General features: G+C 34.5%; 1 protein-coding gene across 2 annotated transcripts in view; it reads right to left on the bottom strand.

Annotated features, from left to right (window-relative positions):
* Window positions 1-2,128: 2,128 nt before the first annotated feature.
* Window positions 2,129-20,069, bottom strand: part of LOC114324367 (serine protease HTRA3-like) — a 41,583-nt gene continuing 23,642 nt past the window's right edge. Inside the window, exon 2 of one of the 2 annotated variants that reach the window (XM_028272178.2) lies at window positions 2,129-2,318. In XM_028272178.2, the coding sequence (XP_028127979.1) occupies window positions 2,230-2,318 (89 nt within the window). In that variant the 3' untranslated portion in view covers window positions 2,129-2,229. The remainder of the gene's footprint in view (window positions 2,319-20,069) is intronic. The other variant, XM_028272179.2, reaches the window with a different exon arrangement.

Below are 20,069 nucleotides of genomic sequence, written 5' to 3' on the forward strand. Positions count from 1 at the left end.
AAGGCTTCTAACTTGTTCAAACGCTTTCCAGTAATCTATAAAAATATTAGAGATCTTTTTTTTTGCAATGAAACATCCAGATATATAAGACCATAATACGACCAATCTTTTCCTCTCACGGAAATCTGAAATATCTTTTGTTGCTACTGCTATATTTTCTTTTAAACTTATATGCCATTCTCATAGTTCCGAAATATTTTCTGTATTGTATTTCGATATACTTTTCTCTATCTTTTTCATATTTTTATTATTAGTATTCTTTTTAGTAGGTATATATTCTCATTTGTCTTTCTGTTCGATTCGTCTTCGTTTTTCAGTAAGCTATTTGCGTTCTGTGTCTTTTTGTCCGTCTTTCTCTAGGATATTTTACAATAGGTAGTTACTATATATTTGGTTATCTATTTCCTCTACGTCTATGCTACTTATAGGCACTATCTATATATAGCTGCCATGTATTTATAAGGGTTTTCTGGTTCCTGGACCATTTTAATTTTGTAGGAATCGATCTTAATCGGAATTTTTGGTCCAAGAGCTAGCAACGTCGGAAAAAACATTTTAAGACGGCTGATTCTTTCACATATTGTTCTCTATGCTTCCACGAACACCGTACCGGCCATCTGGCTACTGGGCTACTGATACAAGTTGCGTTCATTACTGCGCAGCACACTTGTATAGGTAAACATATCGAATTTAAAATTATTGTAAGACGAAAAATTTTTTTGTCATTACTTTTTAAACATTATTAGAAATATGAACTGTAATTGCCAGACATTTCTGTGGTTTAAAGAGTATTGACAAAAAAAATTTTCGTCCTAAAATAATTTAAATTCAATATACAGGGTGATTGATGAGTCTGATAAAGCTCAGGAGATCCGCTATAGTAATAGATAGCAATAAAAGTTAATAATAAAAATTGTGTTACAGGGTGTTCGATAACATCGTGGCAGACCAAACTTATGTTTTTTTATATTTTATTTTATATTCGAAATCCTCTTAACTCCCCCATCACAAAAATATAAAGGTTTGTTATGTTATACAGGGCTGTTACAAAGTTATAACCAATTTTTTATGAAAATCGTAACAAGTTCAGCTCCCTGTATAAATAAAAAAAAGCACAACGGCGATGGTTTATTGGTGCCATATTTTTTTGTTGATTGTGAAAATTTTTAAAAATTGTTGATATTGCTAATTTTCCTTATATCGAATACAGGGTGAGTCAAAACGCAAGTACATTCTGTTCTCAGAAATTTTAAATGGAACACCCTGTATTTTATATTACTATCGAAAAGTATCATTACCGTACTTTAATTTTTATATAATATTCCCTATGCCTAAATTTGTCAGTTTTCAAGATATGTTCATTTTTCAGAGCAAGTTATTAATTAGGGTGTTCTATTTAAAATTACTGTGAAGATAATGTACTTGCGTTTTGACTCACCCTGTATTTGATATAAAGCAAATTAGCAATATCAACCATTTTTATAAATTTTAACAATCAACAAAAAATATGGCATCAATAAACCATTGCTGTTGTGCTTATTTTTATTTATACAGGGAGCTGAACTTATTACGATTTTCATAGAACATTGGTTATAACTTTGTAAATACCCTGTATAACATAACAAACCTTTATATTTTTGTGATGGGAAAGAAGATTTCGAATATAAAATAAAAATTTGGGGAGTTCCATTTAAAAAAAAAAACAAAAGTTTGGTCTGCCACTATGTTATCGAACACCCTGTAACGTTCTAACTGATTTTATAATGTGAAGCGCAAAGTTAGATACAATTTTTGTTATTAACTTTATTGCTATCTATTACTATAGCGGATCTACTAAGCTTTTTCACACTAATCAATCACCCTGATTTTGTGTTTACCTGTACAGGTGTGCTGCGCAGTAATGAACGCAACCTGTATCAGCAGCCAGATGGCCGGTACGGTGTTCGAGGAAGCATAGGGAACGATTTCTCGAAAACGTTGCTAGCTCTTAGACCATTTCATTTAAGCATTACTACAGTTACAACGTTGTTTTGTTACAGTCCCATAGTAGATAAAGAATTAAGTCATGAATGTAACAAACCATAGATAAACCTACTTAACTTTTCAAAATAAAACACATTAGATACGATTATTTGAGAACAATATATATATTACAGTTTACTTACTAACTAAGTAAGTATATATTACAGTTGATAGAAATACACGAACAATAGTTATTACATCAAATAATTATGACGGTGTTCCACAAACACCATTGCAACAGGTCAGTCCTTCAGCACAAACTTCATCGGGTCCTCCTCCACAGGACTCCCCATTTTCTGCAACAAATAGTATATAAAATAAACTGGTATTTTTATTATATAAAAAATATGCATCGTATTTCATCGAGAAGGACCAAACTTATTATTGGCATTTGCAGACGATATTGAGTTAATAGTAAACACCCGATTAAGGATGAACGAGACTTTCGTAAGGTTCGAGAAGGAAGCAGAGAAGATGGGGCTCCTAATCAACTAAAATAAGACGAAAGGAGTAGTGATGTAAAATTTCCGGGAAGATTCAAACGCGGGAAAGTTTCCGGAAACTTTCCGGGAATATTGGAAACTTTCGGAAACTTATGGAAATATTGTATTTTTTCTTGTTAGTCTATTGTATGTTAGTGTGTATTGTATGTATGTTGTATGTCTATTGTATGTTAGTTATGTAAAAATATTTTCTTTTTTGTCAATAAACTTGGAATGGTTGGTTAATATTTTGTCTATACACTGCTTAGCTAATATATGCTCTTTACCAGTCATGCTTTGTCCTGTTAAAAGAATCAAGTAAACTTGCACCATGGTGCACAGGTTTCACTGCCACTTTTTCTTTGTTTTTTTATTTAGATATAAGCATTCCTTTTCCTCGGGCGTACTGATTGGAAGTAATGGAATATTCTCGGTAAAAATATTTGCTATCTCCTTAAATGCCTCGACAACCTGGGATATTTTAAACATTTTGCCTTCCAATAAAGTAATCCATTTTACAATTAGTACTGGTGTTAGCACAACTGCTACTTTTTGCAACTTTATTCAAAATATTTCATCATCCAGACAGTTTTATTTAAAATTCCGTGAAAATTTTGAATTTTCTCCCCTATGACCATAAGCATTTGTAAAGCACTTTCAAACACAACAAGGCTATTTTACAATTATTAAGGATGGAACCTGATCTAGTTTTTACAGGAAGTTTCAATGATATAACTTTATTGTAGTTTTGAAGCTAGATTGTATTAAATCGGGCAAGAGATATATGGGAATTAGTTACCTTTTTAACAATTTCTTAACAAAATGCCTCAACATTTTTAAGAGAATGTAGGTTCTTCAAATCAGACACCAGTAAATTAAATGCAATAAGAAACACAGAAATATGCTTCAACAAAAATTATATTTGTTTTTTTATCCATTGGTGCTGCATTGTCTGTAACAATCCCAGAAAATTTTTCTGGGCCGACTTCGTTTATATTATATTATTTATTATTTCTTGTGAAAAATATTCAGCTGTGTGCCTTTCACAATCTGTAAAAAGTGTTAAGTATACACATTACTGGTTTAGGTTTTGTCAAAGCAGCGTTTAGACACCGCTATAAATCGCAGCAATTTATCTATATCAATCGAGTTGTTTCAAGATGAAGTTTTCAATTCTAATAGCATTATTAATAATATTTAAAAATATTACTAAAAGATTTTTAAATTGAAAACTTATTGGTCCATTTCCTTGGTAACAACTCCAAGGCTTCTAAGATTTGCAAGCCATATGGATGCTAAAGCGAAGAAGACAAGAAGGAATTCAAAAACTTACAATTCACGACCCCGTCTGTTCAGCTGGTAAATTCCAACAGAAAATGGACCTAGTTACTCAAAGGAGTAAAGACCAATATAAAAATAAAATAAATATTTCATTTTTAATTCAGTTGCAATGCGAAGGCAAAACAATCTTATTTTTCAATTAGAATACGGAGCGCAGTCCAGTCTTCTGAATCGCGATTTTCGACTCTAATTGGAGTCTCATCGGAGAGAACGTAGGCTTGTTCTCCATATTCTAACCGATCAGTACCGAGAGCTTAGATTTACACTTCAGTTGCAATGGGTGGAAAAAGAATTGGGGGATTGCAGTTGCTATCGGATTGCATCAATTTATTGTAACGATCGAGTTGTTTCAGTTTATAAGGCAGCTTTTAGACATAACGATAAATCCGTGTAATTTATCGATATCAATCGAGTTGTTTCAATTCGGGATCCCTTAAAGTTAATAACAGATTGGTTTCTTATATTTTACCAGCCATCACACTGAATGCCTAATGTAAATGCTTTATATTCTCAAAAGTTCTAGGAAATATTATGGAAAGTTCTCGGAAATATTCTCGGAAACATTCTCGAAAGTCCTCGGAAATATTCTCGTGAATTTTCCATTGAAAGTTTCCGGGAATATTCGCGGTCAGGAGAATATTTCCATTTTTTATAGGCAAATATTCTCGGAAACTTTCCAATGTTCGCGAATATTCGCTTGGAAATATTCTCGACTCACATTGCTAGAAAGAAGTATGTATATGTATATGAGCCGCAATAACCAAAGCATAGACAGAATTAGTCAGAACATCATCATCAATGCCTTTAACTGTGAGCGCGTTAGAGAATTTAAGTATATTGGAACAACAATAACTGAAGACAATAACGGATCACAAGAAATAAACAACAGGATACAGGCCGGCAGCAGATGTCTCTATGCTCTTCAAAACCTTATAAAATCTAAACAACTAACAAGACGTACGAAGATACAAGTGTATAAAACAATAAAACAATCGTACGACTTGTTGTGATGTATGGAGGCGAAACGTGGACAATAACAAAGGCAAGCAAAGAGAGATTACGTATTTGGGAAAGAAAAATCCTAAGAAAGATCTTTGGGCCTGTGCCTGATGAAGCAGCAGGACAATATAGGATAAGACCAAACAAAAAGCTCGAAGAACTTTACCCAGATGCCAACATAATAAAAGAAATAAAGTCCAGAAGACTCCAATGGGCTGGACACCTCAGAAGGCATTCCGACCAAAGAACAATAAGGCTTATATGGGAGGAAGTCCCAACTGGAAGAAGACCACCCAGACGCCCTCGACTCCGGTGGCGAGATAATACAGCAGGAGACCTGAAAGCCATGGACGTGGAGAATTGGATAGAGGTTGCTCAAGACAGAGAACAGTGGAGGCATGTTATCGCGTCGACTAAAACCCACGAAGGATTGTAACGCCACGGAGTAAGTAAGCGCCATAAATGCGCCATAACCAGTGTTCCCAGATGACTTTTTTGATGATCAGGAGGTGTCGCCACGAACGATCAGGAGATTTCAGTAGACTCACTCGCCTCAAAAATCGGTAGAATTCTGTAGTTTCAGTCTTTACGTTTATAGATAGGCAACTAGATGTCGCCACGAAAAATCAGTAGAATCAGTTTGTGGAGTATTTTTACGTTTATAGGTAGGCAATTAGATGTCGCCACTATTCAGCGGGTGGGGGAGGAGGGTATTTTTTACGATTATACTTATAAATAGGCAACTAGTAAAACTCAGAATACAGAAAGTAGTAACGTTCTTGAAATGTTACGCGCATGCGCAACGACGAATAATTCTGCGCAGTAACACATTTTTCGTTACTGCGCATCCTCGTAATCATTCAAGAACGGTTTTGTATCGAGTTGGAACAAAACCAGATGATTTTCAGAATTTCATCACTTCATCAGGAGGTTTAAGGATACCATCAGTAGATCAGTAGGCGTGGATCGCCATCACTAGGTCTACTGAAATTTCAGTAGGTCTGGGAACACTGGCCATAACACACGGGCGACTGTGGCCACTTAACGTTCCCGATAACGGAGCGAGAAAAGCCGAACTGAACCGATTACAAGCAAAAGCAGATTGTCGATCTTTCTATGCATACGCGGTATATAGGGCTTTTCATTCACAGTCATTTGTTTCGAGCTTCTGTCAAATGTCGTATAATCCGTGTATATTATTATACACAGATTATACAACATATGACAGAAGCTCGAAACAAATGACAATCGATGAAAAGCCCTATTAGGTATACTGAATTCGCTCTATCGAGATACACTTTGACACTGACGTTAGTAATTTCTTTTTTGGGAAGTTCAGTTGTCAGAAGTGACTGGCAATTACTACACAACGAACGCACCTACTCATAGCCAATGTTATTAATAGTAAACAGACATAAAAATAACATAAACCTTATGCCAATCAATAATTATTTATTTACACCATTATAATGTATTGATAACAAATGAGAAAATTATTTATTGTACAAAATAAAAATATTTTGTAGAAATAAACACCTCAAAATTTTATGAGATTAGTAGACACTCCCACTATTTCTAATAATTCTTCTTTTTTTAATGAAAGATTAAGTTGATTTTAGCAGTTAATAGTGTGAGGTAAGAATTTTTGTCTTGTATGTTTCCTATTCCGAATGTGTCAAAGTGAATCTCGGTAGAGCTAATTCAGTATACAAATTGATTATTATATTTTAGAACTTCTAAAAATTTTATAAGTTTTAATAGTTATTTATGAAACAGTTCGTGAAGTATGTTTTTTGCGAACGCACGCGATGTTTAGAGCACGAGCGACAACGGAGCGAGTGCTATACATCGCGTAAGTTCGCAAAAAGTACTTCACGCACAGTTGCATACAATATTTTATCTACGATAAACAAATAAAAAAACTGTAACTCTTCGTCACTGGAATTCATTTCTATCCTACAATTTTTAGAACTTTAACATTTAAAAATTCTAATTTCTTTCAAACCACAAAACTGCCAAAATTTTTGTTGTAATTTATTGCTCATTATGTCGTCACCATGACAACGCGAAAGTTAAGGATATTTGATTATATGAAAGTGTGTCAAAAACAGTGCGAAAAAGTAAATACCATTTAAAATGCATTGTTACTTCACGCACACTTTAAACCCTTCACGCACTGCTATCTATAATGACAGTTTTCACAAACTAAAAACTTATACATATATGACAAATATGACATAGAGTAGATAAAAGTATTTAAAACATTGTTCATTTTAAATCATTGTTCCTTATCACCTAATATATTATTCTGAAGCTATTTCTTTTTGGTATTTATGTAATTTATTATTCTAAATGGGAAATAAGCCACAATTTAACTTAAAAAATGATTGTATTAACGTTTCCACGTCCACTTCGGACGTTTACATAATAAAAGTAGTTTTTAATAAATGTTTTTAGAAAATGTTTAAGTGTTTAAAAAAAGTTGTATGTTGTGGTTGTGTTTTTTTTTTTGTAAAATTTATAACCAATAAATTATTTTTCTTTATTTATTTGTTACATTTACATACAAAAGTAGATTTTAAGTGTTTAAAAAATGTTGTATGTTGTAGTTGTGTTTTTTTTTGTAAAACTTATAACTAATAAATTATTTTTCTCTGTTTATTTGTTACATTTACATACAAAAGTACAAAGTACATACAATAGAACAAAGGTTGCTTAGAATGAGTCATTTTATCCAATACCGGACTTATTTTGAATGTATATTTTTCACCCTCGATAAGAGGGTATTCCACTCCATTTTTGTAAAATGGAATGAATGTAGAACTGTAAACTTTTTCTTATATAGGGTGTCCCAAAAGTAGCGGAACGGTCGAATATTTCGCGAAATAAACATCGGATCGAAAAACTGAAAAATACTTATTCAATAATTTTCAAAAATCTATCCAATGACACCAAACACCAACTCCCACTACACCCACTGGAGGTAGGGTGGGGGGTAACTTTAAAATCTCAAATGGAAACCCCTAGTTTTTCTTACTGATTTGGATTCGTTACGTAAAAGTAAGCAACTTTTATTCAAGACATTTTTTCGAACTGTGGATAGATGGCGCTATAATTGGGACAAACGATTTATCTTGATACCATAGGTAAATTATAGAAACGGTCTAATATCTCGAGAAATACACTTCCAAATGAGAAACCAAAAAACAGGTTTTTAATATTTTTCGAAAACCTATCGATAAACACTAAACATGACCCTTCAACCCACTCCCTGGATGTGGGGTGTGGGGTAACTTTTTATTGCAGACTTAAATTCGTCATGAAAAATTAAGCAACATTTATTCGAAACATTTTTTAAAATTGCTGATAGATGGCGTTAATAAATCGTATTTTTCCAATTAAAGCGCCATCTATCAACAATTCTAAAAAATGTTTCGAATAAATGTTGCTTAATTTTTCATGGCAAATCCGAATCTGCAATAAAAAGTGGGGGTTGATATTTAAGATTTTAAAGGTACCCCCCACCCCACCTCCAGGGGGTAAGTTGGAGGGTCATGTTTGGTGTTATTCGATAGGTTTTCGAAAAGTATTAAAAACCTTTTTTTTGGTTTCTCATTTGGAAGTGTATTTCTCGAGATATTAGACCGTTTCTATAATTTACCTATGGTATCAGGATAAATCGTTTTTCTCAATTATAGCGCCATCTATCCACAGTTCGAAAAAATGTCTTGAATAAAAGTTGCTTACTTTTACGTAACGAATTCAAATCTGCAAGAAAAACTAGGGGATTCCATTTGAGATTTTTAAGTTACCCCCCAACCCACCTCCAGGGGGTGTAGTGGGGGTTGGTGTTTAGTGTCATTGGATATATTTTTGAAAATGATTGAACACGTATTTTTTCGTTTTTCGATCCGATGTTTAGTTCGCGAAATATTCGACCGTTTCGCTACTTTTGGGACACCTTGTATAATAATAGACAATTTCAACTAGCTATTCCCAAATTTCCTCCTTTTATTTTTTTGGGTCCGATTGTTCTTTGATCGGGCTATGTAGCAAATAAAGAAAGACAAATAATATATTAGTAAAAAATTTTACAAAAAAAAACAACCACAACTTTTGAAACACTTAAAAACTACTTTTGTTGTATGTAAGTGTCTGTGTAAGTGTAAGTGTCTGATGTGGAAGTGGAATCGTTAATAAAATAATTTTTAAGTTATCTTTCATCTTTCCTTTTTTTGGGTCACGTTGTTCTTTAATCGCGCTATGTAGCAAATCACATTGTCAATTCCCCAGACGGGAAAGCTGAAGCATTCAAAAATTCGCTTCAAAACAATTTTCAAACTCCTGACAACCCGAACTTTGATCGCTTATTTAAACTCAACACAGAATTCATAGTAAATAATACTCTCAACTGTCACATTCCAGTCTATGATCCTATCATGGACCCTCTCTCTAACAGGGAAACGGAGAGCTTTTGCCACCAAGGTAAAAACAGCGCTCCCAGACCTGATGGCATCAATCGAACGTGCCTTAAGAAACTTCCTGAGAGTATTATCCCTCTTCTCACTAAAATCTTCAATGCATGTCTCCAAAACAGCCACTTCCCTACTCCTTGGAAAGAGGCCAACACTATCATGCTCTTGAAAAAAGGCAAACCCCGAACCGACGTGGAAGCCTACAGACCTATCTCACTAATAAACACTCTGGGAAAAGTTCTTGAGCTAATCCTAAAAGAAAGGCTCAATAACTTTCTCGAAGACCACAACATCATCCCAAAATATCAATATGGATTCCAATCCGGTAAATTTACAAAACATGCATTAATCGATTTCACAACTAAAGTCTCTCAAACCATCAACGATGGTTCATTCGCCATAGCCACTTTCCTAGATGTGCAGAAGGCTTTCGATCAGGTCTGGCACGACGGACTTGTTCGGAAACTTTTGGACATCGGGCTACCATTACAATTTACCAAAATTGTACGCTCATACCTTCACAACCGAACTGTTAGAGTGAAAGTAAGCGATCATAAGTCAACCCCCTTTACTCCACAAGCTGGAGTCCCCCAGGGTTCAGTCCTAGCACCACTGTTGTACATCATCTACAACAGTGACCTCTCTAACTAAAATATCCCAGGTACTCGTCTGTTCCTGTACGCTGACGACACGGCTCTGCTCACAACATCCATGCGATATAACCCACCACTCATTCATAGAAGAGCACAGACTCTGTTGAACGCGGTCGAAGAATGGTGCAATAAGTGGAGAGTCACATTAAACGCGAATAAAACAACAACCATTGTGTTTCGCGCTCTCTCTGTGTCACACAAAATCATTAGAAATGAAGACGACCAATATTCACTGAGTTTGATGGGAGAAAGGCTCTTGCTCAGCCCGACTGCTAACTACTTGGGACTCCTGTTTACCAAGACTCTCAACTGGGATGCAGACCTAAAGGCAACTTTAGATAGGGTAAGAAATAGAGCCAGACTCCTTAATCCTCTCGCTGGGGTAATTGGCAAGACACACAGAAAGACTCTCATACACACATATAAAACCTATATTCGACCCGTCATTGAATACAAATCTGGCCTCTATTGCCTACTAAATCGTGATCAAAATCGTAGGTTGTTGCAGGCGGAACGCAGAATCCTGCGTGCAGCGAACTACAAGGACTGGAGATATCCCAGTAACGAAATCCATAACATTTCAAACGTCCCCAAAATTACTGAGAGAATACTCTCACTGAACAGGAACTTCACAACAAAAATTATCAACGGTCCCCAATCCGACACCCAAAACACTCTAAAATGTTCCTGTTCTTCTTTTGGCCACGTACGCAGCCGAAAGCCCAAACGGAAAAAACTCCATCCACCGTCCATTCTAATGCAATCATGCATTGACCTTGACAACATCCTTCTTTTACTCGTACATCGCCAATAATACACAGTACTTCTTTACAAGTTCCTGGGGAGCAAGGGGAACTTTCAGAAATATCGACAATAGCAACAACCAGAAAGAGACACAACACACAGCATACCTTGAAATCCATGTCTTCTTCTTCTTTAAGTACCGTGCCCAAATTTTTAGGCGTGGGTAGCTTCCATAACAATTTGCCGATATCGTTCTCCATCTTGTGCGGCATGTAACAATTGATCTGATGATAAGCCAGTCCATTGACGAAGATTTCGGAGCCATGAATATTTCTTTCGACCAATTCCTCTTTTTCCGTCGATCTTTCCTTTGAGTATTAACTGCAGCATCCTGTATCTGCTACCTCTCATTATATGCCCCAGATATTCAAGTTTTCTCTTTTTTATCATCTTCATTAAGTCACCTTCGCCTTGACCTACTCTGTTTAAGACTTCTCTGTTTGAAATGCGTTGAACCCAAGATATTCTGAGAATTCTACGATACGACCACATCTCAAAGGCTTCTAATTTGTTCATCATGTTAACCTTCATGATCCAGGTTTCACATCCATATAGTAATACAGGATACACATAACATTTTAGGAACTTGATTCTTAGTTGTAAGTTCAGCTGAGAGTTGCTCAGAATAGATCTAAGTTTCATAAATGCTCCTCTTGCAATTTCTATACGAGTTTTAATTTCTTCATCCGGATTTAGTGTCTCGTTTATCCAACATCCTAGGTATTTAAAATGGTTAACTTTTGTCAGGGCCGTTTTAACCCGGGGGTGCAAGGGGTGCGAAGCACCCGGGCGCCAAGTCCAAGGGGCGCAAGCCGAACTCTTGCTAGGCTGAAGCTTGCGCTTCTTGTCCTTAAAAAAACTACAAATAACAAAATTATACAAGTGCACTTTCGGTTTTTTTTACAAAGGTATTAATGCTTACTACACCTACGATATGAAATGAAATATAAAACCCATTTAGATTAGGAGCAAAGTTCCGGTTCTGATGACAAAAGTATAATTATTGCGGATTAGCGGAGCTATGTATATAAAAGTGCCGCATTATTTAGTCGTTATTTTTTAAAGGTAGCGGTAGAATCTTTTATGATGGCCGAAGTTAGTCTAAATTTTTTACCGGTTACTGATACTACCGAATAAAGATTAGCAAATTATTCGTTAGAATTGTTTAGAATGTTTGAAATTAATGAATATTGATTTAGAAGATTTATGACGCCAAGGGTATGATAATGGTATAAATATCAGAGGAAAAAATATGGGCCTTCAAAAAAAATGTTTAGCCTTAGATTAATCCTGGTGCTCTTATGTTCCTTGTGCAGCTTACAGCCTTAATTTAGTGCTAAAATATGCTGTTAAATGCCCATTGGAAATAACAATTTGTTTTTTCAATTGTTCAAGAATTTATGTTTTTTTCTCCATCAACATTACGGTTGAATGTCATAATAAATTACATACCCACTTTTACATTAAAACCGCTTTCAAATACGCGATGTGAGAGTAGAATTGACTTATTAAAAATAATTCATTTTAATATGGGGGAAATAACAACGTATTATCCTCAATTTTTGACAACAACAACTACGACAATGACACACGAAACATCGCAAGCTTATTGATGACAAAATTAAAGAATTTTAAGTTTATCGGCTCTGTCGTGATAGGGTACAATATTTTTGCAAAGGTTTAATATTATTATCAAAAAAACTTTGCAAACGAGCGATATATTATTTCCGAAGCTGTCAAGATGCTTGATCAAGTCAATAAAGATTTAGCCAATAACCAGAGGAGGATTTGAAGATTTGCTGTCCCTGGGCTATCCACAATTTGCCGCCCTCCCCTCCGCATCTTTACCTTTTTTTACCAAAATTTGCCACCCCCTAAATTCTGCCGCCCTGGGCTATAGCCTATTCAGCCCATATGTAAATCTAGCCCTATAAATAACCACACTGACACTGCGTTTGAGCAGATATTAATTGACTCAGTATCAATTGCTAAAGAACTAGATTGCGAAACTAAATTTTCTGAAAGCCATGTCCACGAAAAATACCTCTCAATCTCAATTACGAGGCTGTAAACGAGCCACTTTTAGACTCGGAACAAAATTTTAAAGTTAACTTATTATTATTTATTGGACATTGTCATTGCAAAATTAGGTGAGAAATTTGAAATGTTGAGCAAACATAATTATAATTTTTCATTCCTGGAAAATGTATCGAGTTGGAGAAATTCCGAAGAAAACTTAAAAACAACGCAATGTTTAAATTGAAAAAAAAACGAGCGCATGAAATGAGAATGAATTAGAATTTCTTACCAATATTTTTTATAAATAAAGACATATCCCCACTCGATATTATCAGTTATATGTATAGTCTAAAAATTTACTCTGTGTTTTCCCAAATTTTCTAGGTGTCTAAGGATACATTTAACACTTCCAGTAACAGTAGCTGAAGATAAAAGTCATTTTTCTAAACTTAAATTGATCAAAGCATCTGCACTCAACAATGGCCCACGACAGATTAACAAACCCGGCTTTAACCCGGTATAGAAAAACAAGTAAAAATAGATACTATCGTAGTAATAAAAACTTTTGCCAAATTAAAAGCTAGAAAAATTGACTTTGATATGTGTTATAAAATTGATATTTTTTGAATACTGAAACCATGTTTTTTTAATATAGTTTAATATAGTTTAATTACTTTTAATTTTACCGTAACTATAACCTATATAATTTTCTGACAAAAGGGGGCGCAAAGATGAGTATTGCACCCCGGCGCCGTGTGTGCTTAAGACGGCCCTGACTTTTGTTATTGATTCATCATTGACAATTAGTTGCATAGGGCCGACGTCTTGTTTACTAACCACAAGTAACTTTGTCTTTGTTGCATTTATGTTAAGTCCGTTATTGGAGCATTCCCTAGTGACTCGATCTATAAGGAATTGAAGATCTTCGATATTTTCAGCCATGATCGCGGTGTCGTCTGCATATCTGATGTTGTTAATAGTTTCTCCCCCGATTCGAACTCCACATTGTCCTTCCAAGGCTTCATTAAAAATTATTTCTGAGTATACGTTAAACAAAGTTGGGGATAACACACAACCCTGTCTGACACCTCTTTGAATGCAAATTTTGTCTGTTTCTTTGCCGTCTACCAGAATAGAAGCTTCTTGATACCAATATAGATGTTGAAAAAGTCTCAGATCTTTATCGTCTATTCCAATCATTTCTAGATATTCAAACAACCTATTATGTTGAACTCTATCAAACGCCTTCTCAAAATCTATAAAGCAGACGTAAATTGGTTTCTGTACTTCCCATGATCGTTGAAGTAATGTTAACATTGAGAACAAAGCTTCCTTTGTTCCCAATCCTTCTCTGAAACCGAATTGTTTGTTTCCCATTGTCTCTTCACATTTCTGCTTGATTCTATTAAGAATTATCTTAAGAAGTAGCTTAGAGAGTGGCTCATGAGACTAATTAGTCTAAAGTCTTTACATGATGATGTATTAGGCATTTTTGGGAGTGGAATAAATGTAGACTCTAACCATATCTGTGGCATCATGCCAGTCTCGTATATATGGTTATAAATGTTTGTTAGTTGTGAGACATTGTCGTCATCCAGAAGTTTGAGCCAGTCTGATGGTATTTGGTCAGGGCCTGGAGATTTCCCATTTTTGCTCTGTTTGATGGCTTTCTCTACTTCCGCTTTTAAGATACTAGGACCAGTATTCGCATACTTTGTGGTGTTGTGGTGGCCTCGTATCCAGGAAGAGCTCTTTTATATAGTTAGTCCATTCTTCCTTTTTTTCATCCAAGTCGAGAATTATTTTACCTTTGGAGTTTCTCATAAAGTGAGGTAGTGAAGTGTTTCTCATAAATCCATGTCAATAATATTCAACTTACAACTACGATATCAGAATTAATGGCAATATGAATACTGGCAGAGCTTATAATATATGGGCCTATTTATTTACATACTTCCTTAAATAATTCAATGGCTTTGTTAGCAATTCTATAGAATTAATAATAAATTGTAAACATGTTAAATTATTTTTTGTTTATATTATTGATATGTCCATAAATCCATAAATTTCCTCCGTCATTTCTAATCTCCTTATTTTTTTTATTTAGCTAATGGGTGCGTTCGGACGACCACAGCGGCTGGACAGCTGAGCCAGCAGTAGCTGTCAGACGTCACCGCTGGAAGCCAGCCGCTGAGAGATTTACTAAGCTTTCCCTATCACGGCTGGATGCAACCACTCAGCCGATTTCTGCTGGCAGCCAGCCGCTATGGTCGTCCGAACGCACCCAATGCTTCGACAACTAATGGCCATTGGCATGGTAGGTACGGTGAATTTTTGCAGTTAGGTACCTAGTGTCATGTGTAGTGTGTGTTGAGAAAGTGTCTTGTTACTTTACAAAGTCGACGTCATTGTCTTTGCAAAGAGACGCTAATTAATTGTATCCGAACATCTGCGGTCCCTCCGGTGAGTACCGATCCCACAAGGACAGAAACTATTTTCATTTATTAATTTATAATAAACGAAAAATTTCTGACCCAGGTGAGATTCGAACTCATGACCATTCGGGCCTTTTAATCTCCTTATTGTTTATTTAATTTTTGGTTATTTTTGTGTTCATTTATTTTGGTATGGCTTTAGATTAGAATAAATAAAAAAGATAATGCTTTACTATCATCAATATACCATATCATAATATGGTAATCAAATTTACCAAATACTTTAAAGGCAAAAACCTTCGATCAGTACGTATTGCCGGTTCTGATATATAGAACTGAAACATAGGCTTTTAAGAAAAGCATATTCCACAAAGCTTCAAGTGACTCAGAGAGCTATGGAACGGAGAATGCTCAACATTAAGCTCAACGATTGCAAATTCAGCGAAGAAATAAGGAGACGATCATGCAACAGTAACAGATGTGATCCAAAATATTGCCATGTTAAAATAAAACTGGGCAGGATACATTTAAAGAATGGAAGACAACCATTGGACGAAGTGAATTCTTGAATGGTGACCAAGAACAAGTAAGAGAAGTAGAGGCAGACCTCAAACCAGATAGTCTGATGACATCAAGAGAACGAATGGATGCAAAAACTTCTGGCGATGATGGTCGAAAGAATAGATATATCCGAATTGCAGCAGAGAGTCAAATGGAAAAGAGCGCAAAGAACTTTATCCCAAGGTTCTATGGTACTAATCAAGGAAGATAATATATAATATCAATTCATTGAAATGGAGATTGGGACGTGTTCTAGAGCTACATCCTGGGAAAGATGGAATTTGTCGGGTGGCCGAAATGCAAATGGTGTCATTCGTCGAGCATTCCCGAAGATTTGTCTACTACCCATTGAGGATTGAAAGAGAGTTCTTTCAAGGCCGAGGGCATGTTAGAGACGGCAAGAGACAGCAAGCGAAGCGAAACCTAACGAGACGAGAGAGACTTTATCACCGAGCATCGAGCTACACCCCAGGCAACCAAGTGACGTCAATAACGTCGAGGAAACGTCAGCTTTTTGTTGAATATATACACGTGTTTTACATTACGTCGTATAAACGTCTTTTGTAGGTGATTTTAAATACGCAAAATTAATGACGGTAAAATACGTTTAAAAACACGTTTTGATTTCAGACAGCGTAAGTCTGACGTCACAAAAATGGGAGGAGCTTAACGAGTTAATTCTTCTAATGTTAATGTTGTATATTGACGTTTATAAGCTTAAATTGTCATAAAAATAATTTTCATTTATGTTTACGTGCTTTGTGTGTTGTGTGCTAAAATGAGACTTCATTTAGATATTTAGTTGAAGAAACTTGTTAATTAATAAGAGATTTTTATTCGTTTTTCTCAAGTGAGTTAGTGCAATGGTTCTTCTTGAAAACGGTTTGAAGTTATGTGTTTTGTTTTGTTTTTGAACTAGTTATATGCGTTATCGAGTTTAATTAAATTAATTTGTTAATAAATTATTTATTAGTTTATATGTTGTTTCAGTTTTGACACAGTAAATATACCTAGGTATATAAAAAGTGAAAATTCAATATATCATTTTATAAAGTCTCCCATTTGGTATAAGCTAAATTTAAAACAGTTTAATGGAAAATTGCAATACCAACAAGGCCCATACGAATAATTATTATTATGTATTTTTAAAACCATAAAATGAAAAATAATCTAAAAAAACGACATAAAAACTACGTTTTTTATATCACGTATTTAAAACGTTATAAAAATGACGTTAGTTATGGTGGGACATATTCACGTGACTTTCGACGTCGAAAAAACGTGACAAACTGACGTGGTTTGGTGATAATTATGACGTCCTTTCAACGTTTTGTAAACGTTATTTTGGTTGCCTGGGACGGTCAGACTTTTATCTGTATTTCAAAGTTTTGTAAATAAAATTTAATTCGTATACGTATGCGCAAAGAATATAGACGTGAGAGTATATTATATTCTTTGGTATGCGTTTTCTATGCGAACAAAATAAGTAATAGGCCTGGATCCCGCCTACCAAAAAAAAAGTTTATTAATAGCAAGCTAAAAATGTGTTAATAGCTTAACGGTGTCTAGTCGGACAAACGTTTATGTACGGGAACATTGGAACGGGGGAAATTTTAATTGTGGAGCAATGACAGGTTTCGAACGTCAGACTACGAAAACGTCCCATGTATTTTGTCGGACAGAACTTCCAATTGATTTGTTATCCTTTCATTAAACTCTCATGCAAAAATCAGATTGCTATTTACCACCAATATAAATCCTGTCATTTGACATTGTACGTGTCGAACGTATTAAAATGCCCAACATATTTGTGGGACATACATTTTTCATATATTATACAGGGTGTTAGTAAATAAGTATGAAAAATTTTAAGGGCTAATTCTACATGAAAAATTAATGCCAGTTTGCTCTATAAACATATTATGTCCGCACATGCTTAGTTTCGGAGATACGGTGTGTTGAAATTTTTATTTCAAACTGCCAATTTATTTATTGCTCTAAGACCAGTTGAGCTATGAAAATGAAATTTGGTGAGTTTTAGGAGATAGTTATTACAATTTTGTATTTATCATTGGCGCGCCTACGGGCAATGGTCTGAATTATTTTAAAGAAAAAAATAGTACGCCACTGAGATATTTCGAATTAGAAATTATTTTTGAATTCCACGTCTAATTTATGATAAAAAACCTTTCTTGCCTTTTTTTCATATGATGCACCGTTTTTATGCAGAAAAATAAAACATCTTGGCGCATATTTTTCATTTCTTAATACATCATCAAGAACTATCCAATATAATAATACTAAACTAGAACAATAACAGAAAATATTACTAATACCATTTCAACTAGGTGCAAAGCTGCACGAAATGTTTAAAATAATCTCCTTTACAGGTAACACAAGAATTTTATATTCATCATTGGCGCGCGTACGGGTAATGGTCTGAATTTTTTGAAGAAAAAAATAGTACACCACTGAGATATGTCAAACTAAAAATCATTTTTGAATTCCTCGTTCAATTGACGACAAAAAATCTTTCTTGCCTTTTTTTCATATGCGGCGCCGTTTTTATGCAAAAAAAATTAAACATCTTGACGTTTACAAAGTATTTGAACTAAGTTTCTATGCATATGGAAACTACCTCAAATACTTGGTAATTAAGATGTTTTATTTTTTTGTATAAGAACGGCGCCTCGTATGAAAAAAAGGAAACAAAGATTTTTTGTCGTCAATTGAACGAGAAATTCAAAAATGTTTTTAGATGGACATATCTCAGTGGCGTACTATTTTTTTCTTCAAAAAATTCAGACCATTGCCCGTACGCGCGCTAATGATGAATATAAAATTCTTCTGTTATCTGAAAAGGAGATCATTTTAAACATTTATTGCAGCTTTGCACCTAGTTGAATTCTTATTAGTAATATTTTCTGTTATTGTTCTAGTTTAGTATTATTATATTGGATAGTTCTTGATGATGTATTAAGAAATGAAAAATACGCGCCAAGATGTTTTATTTTTCTGCATAAAAACGGTGCATCATATGAAAAAAAGGCAAGAAAGGGTTTTTATCGTAAATTAGACGTGGAATACAAAAATAATTTTTAATTCGAAATATCTCAGTGGCGTACTATTTTTTTCTTTAAAATAATTCAGACCATTGACCGTAGGCGCGCCAATGATGAATACAAAATTCTAAATTGTATGTCAAAAAATTCGTAATAACTACTTCCTAAAACTCACCAAATTTCATTTTCATAGCTCAACAGGTCTTAGAGCAATAAATAAATTGGCAGTTTGAAATAAAAATTTCAACACCCCGTATCTCCGAAACTAAGTATTTGCGGACATATGTTTATAGAGCAAACTGGTATTAATTTTTCATGTAGAATTAGCCCTTAAAATTTTTCATACTTATTTACTAACACCCTGTATAAAGTTTGCTATTGAATAAACTTAACAACAATCTGCTAGTTTTCACAATCATAAATTATCAGGATGATACGTTCCACAATAAAAATTACGTTCCACAATTAAAACTTCCCCTGTTCCAGTGTTCCATACATCAAAGTTTGTACGACTAGACACCGTTAAGCAATTACCGAATTTTCAGTTTGCTATTAATCAACTTTTTTGGACGCGGGATCCAGGTCTATAATATATAGTCTATTCAATACATAACAATGTATGAAAATTTCAATGAAATCTCGTGCAACTACATCCTCAAACCTCTGCAATAAGAAGCGAAAAATATGTATACTTACTCCTTGGAAATATACAAACAGTGCAGCACTTTCTTGTTATTTGTATAGGTCCAATACATGCTATTTTTGGACATACAACCCCTTTACAACAAAGACCACTTTCCGAAATATCAACAACAGCAACTACCAAAAACAGACCCAAAAGAAAGTATATTTTGGAATCCATGTCAATGTTGGTTTTAGAATTCAATAGAGTTGGAGATACTGTTGATAAAGTTTTTATAGCCCTGTTAACATCACTGACGTTTTATGTATTACACAAATAGAACAATTACCCGTATATAAGTAATTAAAAAATTTCCTGTTTTGTGTCGTTTTTAATCTCTACAAATGTTTTGCAGTCTTTATGTTTTGATTCTTCCAGTTGATATTTTAAATGATAATATATTTTCAGTGGTGTCCAATCGTTGCTGGATGTAAAAAAGTAATTTAAATAGTTAGACATCTAATGCAATGAAAAATATAAAGCTTCTTCTTCTTCATCCTTCTTTATTCTAAACGAATCGCCTGTTTAAACTTC

The sequence above is a fragment of the Diabrotica virgifera genome, chromosome 1, assembly GCF_917563875.1.
Source record: "Diabrotica virgifera virgifera chromosome 1, PGI_DIABVI_V3a".
Taxonomy (NCBI): domain Eukaryota; kingdom Metazoa; phylum Arthropoda; class Insecta; order Coleoptera; family Chrysomelidae; genus Diabrotica; species Diabrotica virgifera.